The sequence below is a fragment of the Ascaphus truei genome, chromosome 3 (genome assembly GCF_040206685.1).
Source record: "Ascaphus truei isolate aAscTru1 chromosome 3, aAscTru1.hap1, whole genome shotgun sequence".
NCBI classification, from domain to species: Eukaryota; Metazoa; Chordata; class Amphibia; order Anura; family Ascaphidae; genus Ascaphus; species Ascaphus truei.
The window spans coordinates 64,039,560-64,061,478 of NC_134485.1; the positions used below are offsets into that span (position 1 = coordinate 64,039,560).

General features: G+C 48.1%; 1 protein-coding gene across 1 annotated transcript in view; it reads right to left on the reverse strand.

The window, feature by feature from the left end:
- Positions 1-2,772: 2,772 nt before the first annotated feature.
- The window catches only part of PIGL (phosphatidylinositol glycan anchor biosynthesis class L), a 108,678-nt gene continuing 89,531 nt past the window's right edge, over positions 2,773-21,919 (reverse strand). The window contains exons 5-7 of the mRNA XM_075594168.1: positions 16,372-16,403; positions 8,254-8,387; positions 2,773-7,623 (exon numbers count right to left, since the gene is read on the reverse strand). Coding sequence (XP_075450283.1) covers positions 7,483-7,623; positions 8,254-8,387; positions 16,372-16,403 — 307 coding nt within the window. The 3' untranslated portion in view covers positions 2,773-7,482. The remainder of the gene's footprint in view (positions 7,624-8,253; positions 8,388-16,371; positions 16,404-21,919) is intronic.

The window sequence follows — 21,919 nt, forward strand, 5'->3', positions numbered from 1 at the left end:
CCCAGTTTTCTGCAACCAAAATAGGTTGGCTCTGCATTTTCAAAAGAAAGCAGGGCTGTAACTTAATACGTATCCACCACAGGGCAGATATTAAATGTTGCCAACTGCAGCATTGCAAAAGCAGGTGCAAACTTGCGTAATTTTGTCTCTGCATCAATGTATCAAGTCACGTTACTCAATTTGTACTCCAAAGTGTTCTGGCAGGATATAGTGTAATATTATAACATTATCCCGCCAAGATGTTTGCTGGTGAGTAGTTAAACAGGGAGCTGCAGCGTCCAATTGATTCAGCTGGGGGGGGGGGGGGGGGTAGGGGAGTGTGGGGGGGGGGGGGGGGGATTTTGGAGACGGCTGGCCCATCCCAAATATTCAGGCATGTGGATGAAGAAGTACCTTCCTCCTTCTGGCCCATGATGACTATCCAGGCTGTACCTCCCTGACAGTGGCCATTTTCCATGTCTTGTATCTTTGTACCACATATTTCCACCAGGGAATACACATAAGGCAATTCTAAATTTGAAATAAAGCCACAGATCATACAGGTTCTGCCGTTCTTTGTGCTAGAGAATAAAGTGAGTAGACTAGGCATGCCAAGTGGTTCTTATCTGTCAAATTCTATATTTCCAGGTTTAGGTGGCATTAACTTCTGCTCCTAAGGGATCTGTGTCAAATGTATACAACAAGAAACAAAGAAGCCCAGAACAACATCCAATGTGACAAAAATACACAGTGAAATACTGTACCTATATATCTCTTGAAAAAGGGTAATTTAGTTAACCCTTTGGCCAAAACGTACAAGAAGCCCGTAACAAGCTTCATACATATGCTGGTGGTGCAAACTGATGCAAATTGTACCATTCCTATTGTACAGTCAACGGCTTGGGTCAATAAATCAACAAGGTGGTTGAGAAGGAGCGAGTAGTCACATTAAAGGCCCTCCCTTGCTCCACTGCGTAACACACCGGGGGTTATTCATTAAACTGCAATAGTTTTCCCCATTGGTTGTCTCAGTGTAGTGAATATAACCCGTACTCTGCGTTCCAGCTTAGCATTAGGAAATACTGTGGCAGTCACTTTACTTTGGTCATCATTATTATGAATTAAAAAAAAGAAATCCCGGTGTAACAGATATTATTTTGTTTGTGAGCATAGATTATGTAGAGCAGGGAACCATTTTCTTGGCCTGTGTTAAAGCAGCACTCCCTCCAAAATATTATTTATTTTTTAACCTTAGACCTGGCGGGTACAATGGGGCGTAACGGTGATGCTCAAGGCTCCAGCTACCTCCTGTTGCCGATAAAAGTAATGTTTCTGTAGTATCTATCATTAAAGTACAAATATAGTGACATTGTCACCGATAGAAAGTGGCAGCGTCACCTGCTGATGGCGTTGCAGCTTTAGTGGCCGCCTGCACAGCCCTTTTTGTGTCTCTGGAACGGGGGGGGGGGGGTGTGTTCCTGGAGGTTTGGGGGACTGCGGATCGTCTCTGAGGAACCCCCAGTTCAGGTAACTAAAACATCCCCTCTTCTCAAAATGGAGAAGCGTGGACTGCAGCTTTGAGGCAATAACAAATACAAGTTTGTCACTGTAACAGTTGCTGGTGAATTGAAGCAAGTTTCTTGGTTTGGGCTCTGGAAATGAGTGTTTGTTAAAGGTACAGTCCCACATATCAATATAAATTGGAGCTTTAAAGAGGCAGAGTCCGTGTGGAACGTTTAAAAAAAAATCTTTTTTTGGTTTTTATATATGCTGTTTTTGATCAGGGCCGCCGACATTTCCCGGGGCCCAGGACTAGAGTTACGACCCCCTTCCCCCTCCGTATCAGCGGTCTTGCGAGCCCCCCATTTCACACCTCTATTTTCCCCCCATCTCCCATGAATTTCTCTCCCCCCCATCCCATTCTTACCCATTGTCACTCACTCTCCCCCCTCACCACTCTTTTAGTCCCTCTCTTTCACACCCTTTCTCCCCGCCCTCCATCAATTACCCCCCTCTAACTCAATTCCGTTCTCTTAATCCCCCCATCTCACACAGGTTCCCTCTCCACCTGTCTCACACACTCAATCTCCCTGCAATAATTAACAACCCCAACACAAATTAGATACCCCATACAAAAGGCCCACCCCCAAATACATACAAAATACATACAAAACATCCCCACCCACACCCCCAAATAGATACAAAAAACACCTGCCAAATACATACAACCTCCCACTCCCAAATACCTACAAACCACTCCACCCCCCAAATACACACAACCACCCTCCCAAATCCAGAAAAAACACCCCCCAAATAAAATCCCCGTCCCCAAATACCTAGAAACCCCCCAAAATAAATTAAAAAGACCCCCCCAAATACATACAACTAAATACCACCCGCAAAAACATACAACCCCGTCCCACACCTCAAATACATTATAAAAAACACCCCCCAAATATATACAAACCCCTCTCCACCCCCCAAATTCATACAAAAAAATACCACCCCAAATACATATAACACCCAAATACTTTTTTTTAAAACACCCCCCAAATTCATACAAACCTCCCCCACACCCAAGATTTACACCAAAAAACCCTGAAATACTTACAAACCCCCCAAATACATACAAATCAATCTCCCTCCCCCAAATACAAACAAAAAAAAACACCCCCAAATACATACAACCTCCCCACCCCCCCAAATACATACAAATCCCCCTCCCTCTCCCCAAATAAATACATACAACCAGCTCCCCTCCCCAAATACATACAAACACCCCCCCCCCCCAAATAGATACATACAAAGCACAAACTTACCTTGGGGATGGTCTCAGGTCCTGGCTCTCTCATGATGTGCGGGCCTCCCTCTCTCATGCCGGTGCACGCACCGATCTCAAAGAGAGACCCTGTGCGGGACAGTGAGGGAGGCCCGCAGCTGGGGAGAGCTGGGGCCCAGCTGCCGTACAAAACAGAGGTCGGGATCAACTTCCCCCAGCCTCCCTCGTTGACCCGCGCCGGGCCTCTCATGCTGGTTCGCACCAGATCCTGGGCCCAGCTTCCAGCGCGCACCAACATCAGAGAGTGGCCCATACAGAGCGGGACAGCCGGGGCCTGGCAGCAACAATAGGACCGGCAACTGGACAAAGAAGCTGGACCCAACCTCTGGAGTTAGGTGATGAGGTGGGTGCTGGAGTTAGAGCTTGCAGAGATTGTGGGTTTTAAGATGGGTCTTAAAGGTGGATAGAGAGGGTGCTGGTTGGATATTGAGTGGAAAGGCATTCCAGAGGTGTAGGGCACTGAGTGAGAAAGATTTAAGGCGGGTGAGGGCTTTAGACACAAAAGACAGAGAAGACATAGAAGACATCCTTGAGCAGAACGCAAGAGTCGTGGTGAGGTATAGTGAGAAATTAGGGCTGAAATGTAAAGAGGGGCGAAGAGTGTAAAGCCTTAAAAGTGAGGAGAATTGAGAGTATGGCACAGGATTTGATAGGAAGCCAGGAGAGGGATTTCTGCAGGGCGGACAGATTTAGGAAAGAGTAAAGTGAGTAAACGCAGCAACGTTTAGGATAGATTGTAGGGGAGATAGGTGAGAAGCAAGAAGGCCGGACAGGAGGAGGTTACAGTAGTCGAGATGGGAGAGAATAAGGGCCTGTGTCAGAGTTTTAGCAGTCGAGCAACAGAGGCAAAGGCGTATCTTTGTAATATTGTGGAGGAAAAAAACAACAGGTTTTAGCTAAATTTTTAATGAGAGGAGAATATGAAAGGCGGCCTTGTGATACTGGGTGTATGATAGTGCTTCCAATAGTAATGAAGAAGGAGGTAGTAGGGCCAGGTTTGGGAGGAAATATGAGGAGCTCCGTTTTTGACATGTTAAGATTTAGTCGGCGGAGGGCCATCCAGGATGATATATCGGAGAGACATTCATAAACCTTGGTCTGAACAGCAGGTATAAGGTCAGGGGTTGAAAAGTAAATGTACGTGTCATCAGCAAAGAGGTGATATTTGAACCCAAGAGATGTGATAAGGTCACCAAGAGAGAGAGATCAATAGAGGAGGTGTTCGCAAAAGAGACACTGAAAGTACGATGGGAGTGGTAAGAGGAGATCTAGGATAGAGCTTTGTTACAGATACCAACAGTATGGAGAATGTGAAGGAGAAGAGGGTGGGACACAGGACAATAGTTAGAAAGACAGGTAGGGTCAAGCTTGCTGTTTTTAAGTAATGGTATAACTGTATGTTGGAAGGAGTGAAAGGTATCAGAGTATAGGGAGGAATTAAAAATGTGTATGAGCATAGAGATTAGAGTCGGAGCAAGAGGTTTTAGGAGATGGGAGGGAATGGGGTCAAAAGGGCAACTGGTAGAGAGAGAAGAGGATATCAGCAACGATACATCCTCCTCTGTGACAGCGTAAATGGAGTCAAAGAAGGCAGGAGGAGAGTTAGGAAGAGGTGTAGTCTGTGAGGAGGATACAGAGTGGATGTTCGGATGTATGGATTCCACCTTTTTCTAGAAATAGTCAGCAAAGTCCGGAGGTGAAATGGAGGAAGAAAAACAGTAGCAGAGGATGGTCTGACTAGGGAGTCAAAGACAGAGAAGAGTCGGCATGGGTTAGACTTGTGCGTATTGATTAGTGAAGAAAAGTAGGTTTGTTCAGCCTGTAAGAGGGCAGAGTTGAAACCGGATAAAATACATTTGTAGTGAAGGAAGTCTGCGAGAGTGAGATTTCCTCCAGAGGCGTTCAGAGGAACGAGTGCAGGAACGCAGTATGTGTGTGTGGCAATTTAGCCAGGGCCTGGGGTTAGAAGGGCGAGAACGGCAGAGAGAAAGTAGGGCATGTAGATCAAGAGAGGAGGATAGGGCAGAGTTGTAGTTCCTGACCAGGTTGTTAGGGTCTGGAGCAGAGCTGAGAGAGGAGAGGGAGGAGCGCAAAGTGGAATCAAAAGTTGGCAGGTTAATAGAGCGCAGATCTCTGCAGAAACGAAGGGTAGATAGAGGTGGAGAAGGGGAGAAGTGAGACAGAGAAAATGAGATGAGATGATGGTCAGAGAGAGGAAAGGAGGAAATGGAGAAATCAGAGAGAAAAGTTTTTAGTGAAAACCAGGTCTAGGTTGTGGCCATCCTTGTGGGTGCTGGCTGGAGTCCACTGTTGAAGGGCAAAAGCAGAGGTTAGAGAAAGAAAGCGGGAAGCGCAAGAGAGAGAGGAGTTATCAATATAGCAGTTGAATAGGGGAGTCTGAGGAGAGAAAGAAGGAGAGCCAGGATTCGAAGTGAGAAAGACAGAAGGGGGATGAGTAGAGGTAGGTGGGCGATAGACGATCGCCACGTGGACAGGGAGAGGAGAAAAAAGCTGGACAGTGTGTGAGCCTCAAAGGAGGGAAAAAATAGAGAGGGAGGAATAGGAAGGGGCCAGTAACGGCAGATAGAGGAGAGGAGGAGCCCCAACACCTCCACCCCTGCCATCAGGACGCAGAGTGTGGGAGAAAGAAAGGCCACCATAAGAGAGGGCAGGTTCATGTGCATAGTCAGACTGGGTGAGCCAAGTCTCAGTTATAGCAAAGAGGCACAGATTGAGAGAAAAAGAGGTCATGCACAGAGAGGAACTTGTTGGAAAGGGAGCAAGCACTCCAAAGGGCAGAGGAGAAAGTGAGAGAGGTTGACAGGGATGGGTATGAGGGAGTAAAAGTTGCATGTGGGAGGTGAGAACGAGAGCATGAACAAATAAGGCAGGGACCAGGATTGCAAGAGATAGCCCCAGAAGCAAGGAGGAGAAGTATGGATAGAAAGAGAATGTGTGAGGATGATTTGTAGGGGTGTATTTTAGTGCAGGGGTATAGCTATGTAGTGTCAGAGGGCGCAGGTAAGAAAGGAGTTCATGTGAACTGAGAAGTGGAGAAGGCAGGAGAGATGGAGATATATGAATAGAGTTAGAGACATATTTAGGTTGGTAGAAAGAAACGTGTATTTTGAAAAGAAGTGTGAGGTCAGAGCAAATATAAATTGTAGAGGAGGCATGGCAGTGATGGTTTAGGCCACGTTCATGGTCGGCGAGACTGCGCGGAGGAGTGCGCAGTGCGTTCACAATGCCTTAAGGCAATGATCGCGCCCATAGACCGCACGAGGGGGCATGCAGTGGCTTCCACATTGGACACTGGGACTAATAAAATGGACAAAAAGCTGTATATGTATGTGTATATATATTGTTTTGTATAAGAGGTAAGGGCAGTCGGGTTAGGGTCAAACATCACCAGTAAATATATACACAATTTTCATCTGGTTTAATTCAAGGTGTCCAAATATGGTGTTCTAAGGGAGGAAAGACTCGGGCCCCGCCACAGCACATATACACTGTGGAAATAGAGAGGTTACACTAGTATTGTATCATTTACACATTTTACTCCAGATTTGTTTTCTATTATGTAGACTTACAGAGATGGAAATTGCCCGAGCACCTAAACTGTTGTCCCTGGCACCTGAGTTTTCCAGCACACCCGATCCTGCTTTCATAGCGCGACATCAAAGTAGGACCAGCAGTGTCCGACAGGTCTGTGAGAGGCTGAGAGCAGCATCGCTGCTTACTGTGGAGTTCAGGGGTGGAGAGTAGGTGGCAGAGGCCTGCGACGGCTGGGGGAGGGAGCGAGGCAGTGAGCTGCAGGACTGTGCCGACCCCTTCTCTTCATGAGGTCAGTGTCATGGGGAGGAGTGTGCTTCTGTGTGTCATTGAGTATGTGAGTGAGAGTGTCAGTGTGAATGAGTGTGTCAGAGAGTGAAGATGTCAGTATGTGAGTGTCAGTGAGTGAGTGAGTGAGTGAGTGAGTGAGTGAGTGAGTGCCTTCATACATGTGAGCACTTGCAAATTAGTAATTAAAAAAAAAAATTGTAGTTTGTAGTACACAACATTAAACAATTGAAAGGGTAATATTTGCTGTTTGATGCAATTATTTGTTTGATAGAAAAAACAATAATTTATTCAAAATTTTGCTTGCTTTTTCACCTAATTACATATATTCTTATAGAATTGCAATCAAACCTAACCTATAAGAAACAACCAATATCCAGCAACATATGTAGCAAGAAGTCACATTTTCTTCCCAAATGTAAAAAAGTACCTCTACAAATATAATTATGTCACAATCAGGACTGAAAACCTTGGAGACAACAGAGCTTAGGAAAAGTTCCTCAAAATACCAATTGGTTTCACCAGTTTCATTGTCAATTCTGCGATGTTATTTTGAAGACGATCAACATGACATGATAGTTTTCTACATTTTAAAAAGCACCTCACTGTAACAGCATTTGTTTATACAACAATCTGTGAATGTGTTGGCCCCCACATCAGCTATGCGGTTGACCTTCTTTAGCAGCCAGCATACATAGATATCCATAAATAACCATGCTCTTAACATTGCAGAATGGCTGAATACACTGGATGAGTACTCCGTCTCTGAGAGTTGGGTTAAACAATATGATGGCACCTTGCAGACCACTGCTTGGGGGATAGGATCAGCTGTCTTTTACTTTAGTCTCTGGTCCTTCTTGGTCACAAGAGAGGAAGTTCAATGAATTGATCATCATGTAGCGTGAAAACAACACATACATGTGGCGGAACCAGAGAAGTTGGCTTTGGTGACATGCCATGGCCTCCTGAATAGAAAGAAGACACAGACACGTTAAAATGATTATTTATCTAGCTATTTTTACGCAAACAATATGCATATGTTGAGGTAGCACTAGAATGGAAATCCTAGCAGCACGTATATCTGCACTAGATACAATTGGTGCACTGCTCGAGAGAGGGCAGGGCTCAAAAAGGGGTGTGCCAGAACCTGTTTCAGAAGAGGAAGGGGATGTGACTTTGTAAATGGTTGCTATAGAAACAAAAATTGCTTGTTACATTATAATACATTAAAAATTTCATTGAGTTTTTTTAAAAAAAAAAAAAAAATGCTACAAGTATTTTCTCATAGTGCAGAACTGATATATTAAAAAAAACACACATGTAGGATATTGCTAGGACTGCAGCTTTAAGGATTTAAAGTTGTCTTTCAAATCTGTTGGACAGTTTAGCAAAATTAAGGAATGCTTGATGAGTGTTACGTCACATGCACATGATGCGATAATACTGTACTTCAAGCAGGCTAAAATCTCCATATGTTTGCTGTATTTTAATGTTCATACACTTATGCCAGTGAACACCATACAGTGCATAGGTGAACTCGGGCAACTGAGGCAAACAGAATACTTTGCAGCTGGTGCTGGTCTTGAATCGATTACCGTGGCTTGTTTGTACTGTGCTCTTGACAGTATGAAGAGGACGTCATGAGGGCAGAACCAGCTGATTGGCAAATCCAGAACCGATAGATACTTCCTGAAAATGTTCACCGACTCCAGCACTAGAACAGAACATCCTGGGGAGGAAAAACATGTGATGTCCAGGAGCCCAAAATATATCCAATTTCTTCCTTACCAGCAGGAAGATGCACAAGAGCAGTTTCCATATCGCTCAATGCTGCATAACTGTTACTTTTAGGATCTTCGATCAGCCAAATAATATTTCAAAGCCTCAAACAAACGTACTTTGGTCAAAAGAATAATGTTTAATCATCCATTTCAATTTTCGATGTAGACTAAAAGTTACAACATAAAACCTGCCAGTAAATGTATATTTTGTTAAAAAAAAAAAGAAGTTGTCTTATCTTATACTATATTAGTGAAAGCACTGTATGTTTGCCTGCCTGCCTGCCTGCATGCATGCCTGCCTGCTGGATGTCCGGTGTCCCTAGCGGCAATCTCATTGGTCCCTTGGCCCGCCCGCCCCCGCACACCTCTCATTGGCCTCACACACTCACACCACCCCCTTGGCCCGCCCCCCACACCTCTCATTGGCCTGAGGCGGAGTGACGGGCCAAAGGTCCAAAAAAATAAATAAAACACACACACACACACACACACACACACACACACCTCTCTCCCCTCTCCAAATCACCTTTTCCCCCTCCCCAGCGGCATCACCTCTTCCCCCTCCCCAGCGGCATCACCTCTTCCCCCTCCCCAGCGGCATCACCTCTTCCCCCTCCCCAGCGGCATCACCTCTTCCCCCTCCCCAGCGGCATCACCTCTTCCCCCTCCCCAGCGGCATCACCTCTTCCCCCTCCCCAGCGGCATCACCTCTTCCCCCTCCCCAGCGGCATCACCTCTTCCCCCTCCCCAGCGGCATCACCTCTTCCCCCTCCCCAGCGGCATCACCTCTTCCCCCTCCCCAGCGGCATCACCTCTTCCCCCTCCCCAGCGGCATCACCTCTCCCCCTCCCCAGCGGCATCACCTCTCCCCCCTCACCGCTCCAAATCACCTCTCCCCGCTCCAAATCACCTCTCCCCGCTCCAAATCACCTCTCCCCCCTCCCCGCTCCAAATCACCTCGCTTCCCGCAGCTGCCACGCGGCGCGTAAGATGGCGGACCCCCTTCCTCCCTCGCGGCGCCGAGTCAGACGGTGGCGGCGCCCGGAAGTACAGGTAGGTGTCGCTCCCCACCTCCGGCGCCAAACGGAACTGAGAAAGGGCGCATCAACTGAGGTGTGTGTGTGTGTGTGTGTGTGTGTGTGTGTGTGTCACTGTCCACTGCCCCCCCCTCCTATCCACTGCCCCCCCCTCCTGTCAACTGCCCCCCCCTCCTGTCCACTGCCCCCCCCTCCTGTCCACTGCGTCCCCCCTCCTGTCCACTGCCCCCCCCTCCTGTCCACTGCGTCCCCCCTCCTGTCCACTGCGTCCCCCCTCCTGTCCCCCCTCCTGTCCACTGCGTCCCCCCTCCTGTCCCCCCTCCTGTCCACTGCCCCCCCCCCTCCTGTCCACTGCCCCCCCCTCCTGTCCACTGCCCCCCCCTCCTGTCCACTGCCCCCCCCTCCTGTCCACTGCCCCCCCCCTCCTGTCCACTGCCCCCTCCCTCCTGTCCACTGCCCCCCCCCTCCTGTCCACTGCCCCCCCCTCCTGTCCACTGCCCCCCCCTCCTGTCCACTGCCCCCCCCTCCTGTCCACTGCCCCCCCCCTCCTGTCCACTGCCCCCCCCCCCCTCCTCTCCACTGCCCCCCCCCCCTCCTGTCCACTGCCCCCCCCCTCCTGTCCACTGCCCCCCCCCTCCTGTCCACTGCCCCCCCCTCCTGTCCACTGCCCCCTCCCTCCTGTCCACTGCCCCCCCCTCCTGTCCACTGCCCCCCCCCCTCCTGTCCACTGCCCCCCCCCTCCTGTCCACTGCCCCCCCCCCCTCCTGTCCACTGCCCCCCCCCCTCCTGTCCACTGCCCCCCCCCTCCTGTCCACTGCAGGAAATGCAGGGGGAGGAATCCATGCCTTTGAGGCGCCCCCCCCCCTCCCTTTGACGCCCCCCCCCCCTCCCTTTGACGCCCCCCCCCCCTCCCTTTGACGCCCCCCCCTCCCTTTGACGCCCCCCCCTCTCCCTTTGACGCCCCCCCCTCCCTTTGACGCCCCCCCCCTCCCTTTGACGCCCCCCCCCTCCCTTTGACGCCCCCCCCTCCCTTTGACGCCCCCCCCCTCCCTTTGACGCCCCCCCCTCCCTTTGACGCCCCCCCCTCCCTTTGACGCCCCCCCCTCCCTTTGACGCCCCCCCCTCCCTTTGACGCCCCCCCCTCCCTTTGACGCCCCCCCCCCTCCCTTTGACGCCCCCCCCTCCCTTTGACGCCCCCCCCCTCCCTTTGACACCCCCCCCCTCCCTTTGACGCCCCCCCCCTCCCTTTGACGCCCCCCCCCTCCCTTTGACACCCCCCCCTGCCTTTGACGCCCCCCCCTGCATTTGACGCCCCACGCGCACACACTGACTGACTGCCGCACGCACGCACACACTGACTGACGCGCACACAAAGCCTGACTGACGCACGCACACACTGACTGAGGCACACACTGACTGTGTGTGCGTCAGTCAGTCTGTGTGTGTTTGTGTTTCTGCCTCAGACTCACTGACGCGCGAGCAAACACACAGTGACTGACGCACACACGCTACATGAAGCTGTAAAGGAGGGAGGGAGGGGGGGGACTGGATTGATGTGAATGGGGGACAAACAGAGAGAGGGGGGAGGAGAGAGAGGAACGGGAACATTACATCCCGGGCAACGCCGGGTCTCTCAGCTAGTTCATAATATTCGAGTAAATTGCATGTGTGTTTTTGTTTAATTGTTAAGCTTGTGGAGTTTGGCCTCTTTTCACAAAGTTGCCATATTCTTCTACTTTTCTTGGGCTGAAAAATCTCTTTTAATTTTAACATTATGGGCTCTATGTATCACTGGCAAAATTTAGGCGCAAATGGGGTTGCCAGTTGGCTTCTCCAAAAATACTGGACACAATTGTGAAAGGTGCGACGTGCTCGAGACATACACACACACACACACACACACACACACACCTCTCCGCTCCATGCTGTTTCGTCTCCTCTCCTCGTCTCCACCCCCAGGCTCCTGACATCTCCTCCTGATAGGCTGCATTACCCAGCAGCAGCCAATCAGGATGGAGCAAGCTGCCCAGCCCCCTAGCAGCAGCCCTGCTCTCTCCCTAGCAGTATACACACACATGTCCAGTAGTACCTCTAATTTTTTACTGGATAGAGTGTCCAAATACAGAATCATCCGGTTCAATACTTGACACCTGGCAATCCTAGGCGCAAAGTTGATATTTTGTCGCAACTCACTCTGAAATATACCTGTGCCAGGCTGCTCCATTTTGAGGTATGTCTGGTCTGCCTGCGACGGGATGAGTGGTTTATGGCACAAGTGGGAGGAATTAGGGCGGAGTTACATTTTGCATATTGCCGCAGGCCTACGTATTAAGAAATGTATGACTTACGTTACTTTTCTGATAGTTTTCTGCGTTATTTTTCTCAGTCACCCTAAAGGTAGCATAAGTCATTTTTTTTAGCGCAGAATACTATGGCAGCGTGCGCTACAGTCGACAAGACTAGAAATACTTGTAGTAAATATTTTTTCAGCACAGAGAACTTTATTGATACTTAGACCCCCAAGTCACAGGCTCTCCCATAGTGATTGAAGCATGTAGAGAGAGCCCCGATGTGCATGCCTCAATGGCAGAGCGGTCAGGTTAGTGTTTGTCAATGAATAAATATCAAGAGTCTGGCAGTGACCTGTCCCTGTGCATATCAGATTGCGGCAGCTGAACGAGGCATACAAGGATGAGCCCATTTGTCAGCAACTCAGTGACGTCAATGCAGATATGAAAAGATAACACGCTGACTAAAAAGATAGCAGGCAAGAGAGATACAGGAAATGCGGCCTGAATTTATCCTAAAGATGGAGCTCTATCCAAGGGAAATTTCTCAACGTGCCAAAAACATACCCCGGCAGGGCTTGAGTATACATTACTCACCTGGAATTCTGTTTTGCTATTATGTTTACAATCATGCAATATGCAATATAGAGCAGGGGTGCGCAATCTTTTCCCTCTGCCCCCCGCCTGCTATCCTCCCCTGTTTGACCCCCACCCGCCCCGCTTGGCTCCGGTGTAAAATGACGCGGTGGGTTCATGTGGCGTCATTGGACGCCGGGTTACCATGATGATGCGTCGCTGGAAGCCAAGGTAAGTTAGTTACAGAGGTCTTGCGCGGTCCCCCGGCATTTAATTTAAATGCCTTGGGTGAGAGAGCGGGACCTCTCACACTGCCGTGCCCCACCCCCCCAGGAGTTTGCGCACCCCTGATATAGAGCAACACAGAGTACAACTAGTGTGTTTTTACATCAAGAGATTGTTCTTGACCAAATACTTGTAATGTTTTGTGAGGCACTAGCACCAACTTTTGTTTTGACCAAGAAAAATATGCTGTTGGGTGGTTTCTTGTGAGCGGTGCGATTTCGAGTTCTCCTGATGTTGGTGACGTGCGGTGCTGGGTAACATATGCCAGAGTGCATGAAATGCCTTACTGAATGTCACGCTCTCCTCACAAGCACAGGAAAAGGAAAAGAACCCGTTAGCGAGGTGGGGAGGCCGCAGGGGATACGAAGGGAGTAAGTTGCCGCACAGCTGGGGATCGGCGCACTTAGTCACGTGACCGCGCCGCGCGCATGAGAATGCGCGACGCGTCCGGAGGTGCGGAGCCAAGCTCAGAGACACGACTAATCCAGCTGCATGTGCGCGCATGCTCTGACAGCAGAGCAGGAGTGTGCGCGCTCTCAGGCACCAACGCGGGGGTTGCGGGAAGCCAACGCTTCAGCACAGGAGTCTGGAAACGGAAACCAGGAACATGGAACATGGGCATGGAGTCCAGAGCACAAGGTAACATCCAGAGAAGGATTGCTTCTTGGAGAACGTCCAGACTTCTTAAAGGCATAGTGACAGAAACAGCAAGGTGCAGCGAAACTAAACATAACATAAGGGTTCTTAGTCTAATCCATTGGCCAAGGAATTATAAGCCTGCTACCACGTCAAGGTGAACCCTACTAAGCAGGTACGTACACTACCCGACGATAAACTAACCTTAGTAGTATAAGAGTGACTGTCCCAGTCTTCCGGAATCCACAGGAGATAAGTAAAGGTCCCAAGGAGGTCCAGGCAGGGACAGTATGCGATGAGTACTAGCAGGCACCAGGGCAAGCAGCAAAAGACTAATAGCAGAGAGAAAGTCAAAGAGAGGCTTACTTTCTGTCAGGAGGAAGAGGGCAGGGTTTGCCAGAAAGCAAGATGGCTTTGCTTGCTTCAGAATCCTTAAAGACACAGGATCTTGACTCGCAGCTAGAGGGCGGCAATCAGAAGTAAACAGGTAAGGAAGGAACACGCCGCAGGGGGCGTGTTCCGCGCATCGTTACAGTACCCCCCTCTTAAGGATCGAACTCCGAGCGATCCAAGAGACTAAGGGGCAGCGATGCATAGGAAGGAAGACTCGCAGCTAGATGCAGCGCCCGCCACACAGAGAATATTGACTCGCATCTAGAGGGCGGCGATCAGAAGTAAACAGGTAAGGAAGAAACACGCCGCAGGGGGCGTGTTCCGCGCATCGTTACACTGAATTTGATCTGATGTACGCAGATATTTTACTTTTTGCATTTTAATATATCTTTGGTAGAAAATAGGGGTAACTACCCCCCGGTGATGCTCTCACCAAACAAGGAAGTCCATAAATAAAGAAAAACATATGTCCATAAATCGGTGTGCAATGCAGATAAATAATGCGTGGATTGTGGAGTCCAGTGGGTGAGCCGATGGTGTGTGTGTGCCTGAATACCCCCACCTCACCTGTATGCTGTCATAGGAGAAGTCTCGCCACGCCGATGGATAACACTTGTCCCCACCGAATGCTGTTGAATGGGGTAAGTAAACCTCCTCAGCCGAGAATGTGGTAACCCGGTGAATGGGGACTGGCTGCTGGAAATGGAGATCCGTATACAGGGTCTCCCGCCGTCTCCCCCGGGTACCGGATCGATGTTCTCCGAGTTGCCGGGTCGTGGCTGTCGGTGGGGTTAGTGATGGCTGCTGGCAGTGAAGACCGGACAGGACACTCCACTCCCACGTAGGATGTCCGTCCGCGGTGTTGATTCCCGGAACAGGTGAGGGGAATGGTGATCGGCTACACACTGGCAAGAACCCCGGATCTCCGCAGCTAGGAGAGGAAATCCTCTTGATGTGAACAGCTGCTCCGTGATGCAGATACCGGCGTGCTACAATACTTGGGTGAAAAATCAGGAACAGGGAGGAAAAAAGTAGAGCACTGCTAATAAAAATGAAAAAAGGGCCAGTAGCAAAATAATTATTTATTTATTAGGCATATAAGCCAAAAAGGTGACAGACACACTGACGTTTAAAACTCTGACGCGTTTCCCGCCGTGGAGGCGCTTTATCATTTATTTGATAAAGCGCCTCCACGGCGGGAAACGCGTCAGAGTTTTAAACGTCAGTGTGTCTGTCACCTTTTTGGCTTATATGCCTAATAAATAAATAATTATTTTGCTACTGGCCCTTTTTTCATTTTTATTAGCAGTGCTCTACTTTTTTCCTCCCTGTTCTTAATATATCTTTGAACTTACTTCACTATGTGTTTGCGCTGTTGTTCTTTTGTTTTAATGCTGTTGGGTGGAGTTTGGATGTTGTTGGCGGTGCACACAAGCATAAAAAAGTGTAGGCATGAGCCACCTGTGTGCACCATATATGCGTCTTCATTGTCTCAACTTTTTATTGGCATCAAGACAAATGTAATTAGATGCAAACAATTCTTAATACGTGTGGGAACATGCCACACACTACACAGAGAGTAAGAGAATGTGTGCAACTGGAAGAACATCACTAATGACTTGCCAATCTATACCGGTAAGGATCTTGCACTCTTTCATTCTTTATACGTAGCCCTCCCCCGACCCCCCATAAATGGCAGGCGTTGGGCTGGGACTTGGTGCACTAGAAAGCCAGCGCACTGCTCCATCCAAAAGAGAGCCTTACCCTACTGTAGCAACATGATCAGAATGGGTGTTTTGCACAGTTAATGATCCAGTAACTTTTATAGAAGTTATACATTAACTCAATGGTTCTCAACTTCCGTCCACAAGACCCCTCCCCCCCAAACACTGTCTCAATAAGTCCCTGCTTCAGCACAGGTGGCTCAATAAGTCCCTGCTTCAGCACAGGGGGCTCAATCAGAGGCTTGGTCTTCAACTCTAATTTTTTACTGGATAGAGTGTCCAAATACAGAACAGTCCTGGCAACCCTAGAAGCAAAGTCGATATTTTGTCGCAACTCACTCTGAAATATACCTGTCCACCTGTGCTGAAGCTGGGACATCCCGAAAACCTGTCCTGATGGGGGGGCTTGAGGACTGGAGTTGAGTTACCCCTGCTTTAACTGTTAGTTATCGCCAACTTCTGACCATACATATTAGGGACCAATGTCAGAGGGCAGGCAGCAAATGCAGATATTATACATGAAAAGCATTGAATTGACACAAAAATAAGTATTTTAATTTTGCGCCACAGTAAACATTTTTCCCCCATGTGCACCAGTTTGTGATTTGGGGATTGTTAGTATAAGGAGATAGGGAGAATAGCAAAGGGTGGAGTTACATGGTACACCTATTATAATGGGATGTGACAAACTTTACATCTTGATGCATCACGTTTTCTAACTTTTTCTACCTAACGTTTGGGTTGCGTGAACTTCTCTGGTTAACCTAACTAACTAAGCCTTTTACATTGAAGCAAAAAAAAGTGCAGTGAATCAAAACAAAGTTGTCCTTGCATTGATGCATTAACCCCATAGTTTTACATTTACTTGACTGGGGTTTAAATATTTCCCGCATACTGAATAGGGGAATCAAAGTGAATATGTTATGTTTGTTGTATATGACTCTAGTGTACTGTAACTACTGCATATTTAGAATTCATTGTATAAAACTATACCTTCAGGTAACCTTCTCGCACAGTGTAAAGACCTGTAAAGAAGAACAAAATCATAAATTAGAAGCAATAGAAATGACAGAAGAGAAGAAATCTGCGTCATTGTCCTTATACACCAGACTCTAAGTGTGGAAGCCTCTCTGAAAAACGAAACATAATGGTCCATATTTACTAAGAAGTGCTACCCCATAAGACACCTTACAGCATGTCTTTATAAATATGGCCAGGGAGGTGTCTTCCAGCATGGAAGGTGCACTTCTGAGTACATATGACCCAATATACTTTCCATGGGTTATATTTTAGATTTCTAACTCCATGTTTTCTCTTGCTTCATCCATACGTCCACATTATAGCATGACTTGTATACATGCAGGATGCTTCTGTAAATAATTATTTGAGTGGTCCATAATGTTATGGCAATGCTATAATAAGTGGCAGATATATATATAGCACGGTGCGTTTGTGCTTTTCATCTTCCTGTGAGCTTACATAATAAATACCCTTCGTTTTTTATTCTGGAGTTGCCCTATATTATTCCTTTACAAGGATCTTCGTTGGTGGCTGTGCTACTTTGCTTCATCTACTATAATAAGTGGCACCCTGATGGCGCTATGACGTTGGATATCTTGCTCTTTTCGGGGTCAGAGAGCTGAGATCACGATCGGAATGGAAGAGGAGGACCTCCTCTTCCGTTCCTGACATCAGGGGCAGACCATGTTCTTGTGATCGCTACACTAGCCGGGTGCCGCAAACCCTCCGACACTCAAAGGCAGAAATCCTTCCTACTCTTTTTTTTAGAACAGCAATCCCCCTTACGTTTATAAATAAATAAATAATAATTTACAGAATTTATACCGGAGGCTCCATCAGAACTGAACCAAACTATTTTTTTTTTAGCTATGGGGACCCCTCAGTTCCCCAGATAATTAGCCTTCTACTTTCTGATGTTTCCTGTTCGATTTGAGAAATCAAAATGGTCACCAAATCGGCTTTAGTCTGGCGGACCAATAGAAATACGCAATATGATGGGGAGCATGACGTTGGGACTTCCTATTGCACGACCCAGACTTGTGAGAGGCACCTCGGCTCTAATGTGCTGACAATGCCCAAATATAAAACCTTAATGGACTGCTGTCCCATCCGTCTTTTTCAAGATCCTAAGCTTTCAGATCCCTTACGTTGCCTGGTCCAGCCTCTATCACAACCCTACTCCCGACCTAAGCAAGCTTAAGTACAAACGTATCCCCTGGATATATGGGTAGCTTCTAAATACCAAGACCTTGGAGGGACCCAAAACCACCCACTTTAATCTAAGTTATAAGTAACACCTAGGAAATAGAGAAATTCAACGGCCTTATAAAAATTACCCAGCGGCAGTTCTATAACATCTAGACTATTACGTTAAGTTCAGTTTAAACCACTGCTAAGCAGCTCTAGAAGGAAAAGCAATGTATTTCAAAACACTGCTGGAGACATGCAGTGGCTGTGCTCCCATCAGATAACTCAGTCTTCCGATGCTAGCAGCCTGACCTGTGATAGTGAAGTGACGTCATGGAAAGAGGTGTGTACTGTATAGTGATCAGGCCAGAGGGATGGGAGATGGGAGATTGGCCAAAGCTAAAGACTTGCACTGACATCAGCAGAATCAGTTGTTTTTATATAACTAAAGTGCACTATGGAACTTGAGTTACCGTCAAATAACCTCCAAGTAAAAGTTATCTGATAGAAACCAAACCCTTGTAACTTATTTATAAAATGTTTTGCCAGGAAGTATGAGAGTTACCGCTCGTTTTCAAGTCCTGAGCATAGAGTTATGATGACAAGTACATAGTTATATTAAGTGAGCAGGGTTATACATTATACACAAGACATTGCATGCACAGTTAAAGATAGTATATATTATGGGCGTATGAAACAGTTACAGACCAGATTAAAATAAGTAACAGTGTTGAGTTCCGATAAATGTCACATCTCAATCACTCATAAATACCTAGGGTTGTAATCGGGACTTTTACCAGAAAATATATTAATGCCGGAGGAGAGCAAGACCGCGTCACATTTACCTTGGTATAATGACGGTTCACAACTTAATTGCCAGAGGAAACTATAACACCTACAACTGCAAAATTCTCCTTCCTTCCCTGCACCCTTCTCGCCGGTCTCCTAATGAGTCTGTATCACCAATTTCTGCCATTCTTGTTGCCTTCAATAGTGCAACCTTACAATGATCAGTTAGTTGGCACTATACTTTTTTGAAAAGTCTAATATCTTCAATGTTAGGCTGTAGTTTGCTTCCTTCATTCGTATGTTGAATACTAGAGAAAACAAAAAAAAAACTATTTGATAAGAGTAGAGTAGGGGTGCGCAAACTATTGGTGCTGCACCCCCACCCCTCCGCCTGCTCCCCCTGATGCTCGTGCCCCCCCACCTTTTTTCCGGGTTCACGTCATTCGACGCTGCGTTGCCATGGCGACGCGTCACCACGCTTCTGAATCCCGGTAAGTTGAGAGTTGCAGAGGCCTCACGCAATCCCCCGGCATTAAATGAAATGCCCTGGGGAAGAGCGCAGGGCCTCTGCAACCGCCCGTGCCCCTCCCTCCCCCCCAGGAAAATCTTGCACCCCCCAGTGTGCGCACCGCTGGAGTAGAGATACTGAATTGTTTCATAACATTAATCATAAGGAAGTGGTCATTTTAACATATTTTCGGCCAGAGGGGCCTCTTACAGAGAAGGGGATGATAATAACCCAATGAAGCATGACTGTTACGAGCCTTATTGTTACCTCAACGATGGAAGCCAAAATTCCATTACTTTGGAATGCTTCACCAGTAGCAGAGGATGACATAATTCTGTTCATGGTTGAGTTAGAGGGGTAATCCCTCTTAGGACCAGGACCGGTTTGATGGCGGTGCCACTGGTGCAACTACACCGAGCACCGCGCTTACAGAGGGCCCCGCGCTGTTCCCCACAACAATTAAACTGATTTGTGGGAGCAGAGCGGCAGCAACAGAGGCGGGAGATGACGGCGGTCTACCAGAGCGGCAGAGGACGGTCGGGATGAGCGCGCCGCAGTGGTCTGACCCGAAATTCTTCACTGACCTCCGGTGTCAGCCGATGCCACAGCGCGCTCCTCCCGGCCATCCTCTTCTACCGCCATCCAACTTTTCTGCCACCCTGCTCCGCTCTGGCAGGCCGCCGTCATCTTCTCCTACTGCCCGCCTCTGCCACCAACCTGCTTCACTCCCGAGGTTCTCCACCGAAGGCAGGTATTAAGGGGATGGGAGCAGGAGAGGGTGGGGAACGGGGATGATGAAGAGAGGGGATGAGGAGGAAAAGAGGGGATGAGGAGGAAAAGAGGGGATGAGGAGGAAACGAGGGGAGGGGATGAGAGATGATGAGGAGGGATGATGGGATGAGAGATGATGAGGAGGGATGATGGGATGAGAGATGAGGAGGGAGGGGGGATGATAGATAATGAGGAGGGAGGGGGGATGATAGATGATGAGGAGGGAGGGGGGATGAGATGATGAGTGAGGTGGGTGAGAGAGATGAGGTGGAAGAGAGAGAAGGGTGAGTGAGGGAGGAGGGTGGAGAGAGGGAGGAAGGTGAGAGAGAGGAGGAGGGGGGTGAGAGAAAAAAAAATTGCAGTAAGTATTATCTTATACTTCCACACTAATTTGTTTATAAAAAACATATAACATTTGTCATGTTTGGCTGTTTTAAAAATGTTGAAATATCCAAGTATGTTTACGTATTTGTATTCACATTTATATTGTATACAGATTTAATAATGGTTTTATTTTCCATGTAATTTGGATTACATCAGGCAGAGGGGGGGAGGGAGGGGGGCACCTAATATCACAGATGAAAAGGTAGGCTCGACTTAAAAAGTTTGCTCAACCCTGGCTTAAGCTAATAATACAGAAGCTGCCTGCACATGCGCACGCTACTGTGTTAATAGCTTCTCACAAAAAGATTGTTGGAGGATATCGGAGTTTAATAAATATGCCTGATAGACAGAGACTGAATGCGAAATGAACCCTGTATTTCTGAATGTACTTTTAATTAGCCACCTTTGGCATTACATGGAGGTCCTTCTTCCATCCAGGTAAGCTAAGAAAATATAAAAAAAAAAAAAAAATTTTAAATCAGGGAAGACCAGGGCCTTTAAAAGCGTGTTGAAATCCTGGTATCCAAGGCCATAGAAAGCAGCTGGAAGAGTATCAGTGACACCGGTTAATTAATAGCCCTTTACATAACGGTCCCCATAGAAACCTGACTCGCCGCATTAAAAGTAGCACACGCTTGGAAGCAGGAGTTTGCTTCTTTTTTTCTTCTTCTTGTGCCTGGAAAGGAATACGTGGGCGAGTGCAGAGCGGAGAGCATTTTATACACACAATTGAAAGCCGAGCATTTCACTTCAATGCCATTACTTAAGATCGGGCGCTTGGGGCCGCAAAAACACTTTCATTTGAAAGCACCCTAAACACGCCGGAACATTGAAGTGTTACATTTGATATAAAACCACTCCCCCTGAAATGGTTTACTTAGCTGTCCATCTGCTAAATGTAGATCAGAGATGGGAAACGTGCACGCAGCACCATTCATGGTCAACCTGTGTCTCCCTTGCAGATTGTGCAGAATTTTGTATATTATTAGGACGTTCTGTCATGATACAAAGAAGTCCAGAGCAACATCCAATGTGACAAAATACACAGTGAAATACCTATATATCTCTTGAAAAAGGGTCATTTAGTTAACCCTTTGGCCAAAGCGTATAAGCCTGCGAGCCACTTTCAAGGCATGGCCATAATATCGCAGGTCCTAACACTAACTGATTGAAATCCTTATTTACCCCTATAATTAGAGAAAGGATGGTCCTGGCATTGAATCTGTTGCAACCAGCTGCAGGAAAATAAAACCTGTGTACTTGGACAGTGGGGAGGGGCGAGCTTAAACCCTGGGTGGGAGGAGCGTTCTGCTTGGGGAGACAAGGGAGAGATGCTTTCCTGCTGAGAGCAGGGTCACATGACCCTGCCTCTGACAAATGGGAAGAGAGAGGGGGCGTGTTCTACTCTCCTGTCACACACACACTGACACACGGACAGAGGGGGGGCAAACAGACAAAGGGGGGGCAAACTGAGTGCTGCTGTGTGGTGGGGGGGCAAACGGAGTGGTGTGGTGGGAGAGAAGGGAGAGAAATAGAGGGGGGAGAGAGAGGGGGGAGAAAGAAGAGAGAGAGGGGGGAGAAGGAGAGAGAGAGGAGGGAGAAGGGAGAAGGGAGAGAGTGAGGGGAGGAAAGGTAGGGAGAGAGAGAGGGGGGGAGAGAAGGGAGAGAGAGAGGGAGGAAAGGGAGGGAGAGAGAGAGGGGGGGAGAGAAGGGAGAGAGAGAGGGGGGAGAAGGGAGAGAGAGAGGGGGGAGAAGGGAGAGAGAGAGGGGGGGGAGAAGGAAGAGAGTGAGAGGCGGGGGGGGAAAGGAAGGAAGGAAGGGAGAGAGAGAGAGAGACAGGAGGAGGGAGAGGGGGGGAGAAGGGAGAGAGAGAGAGAGAGA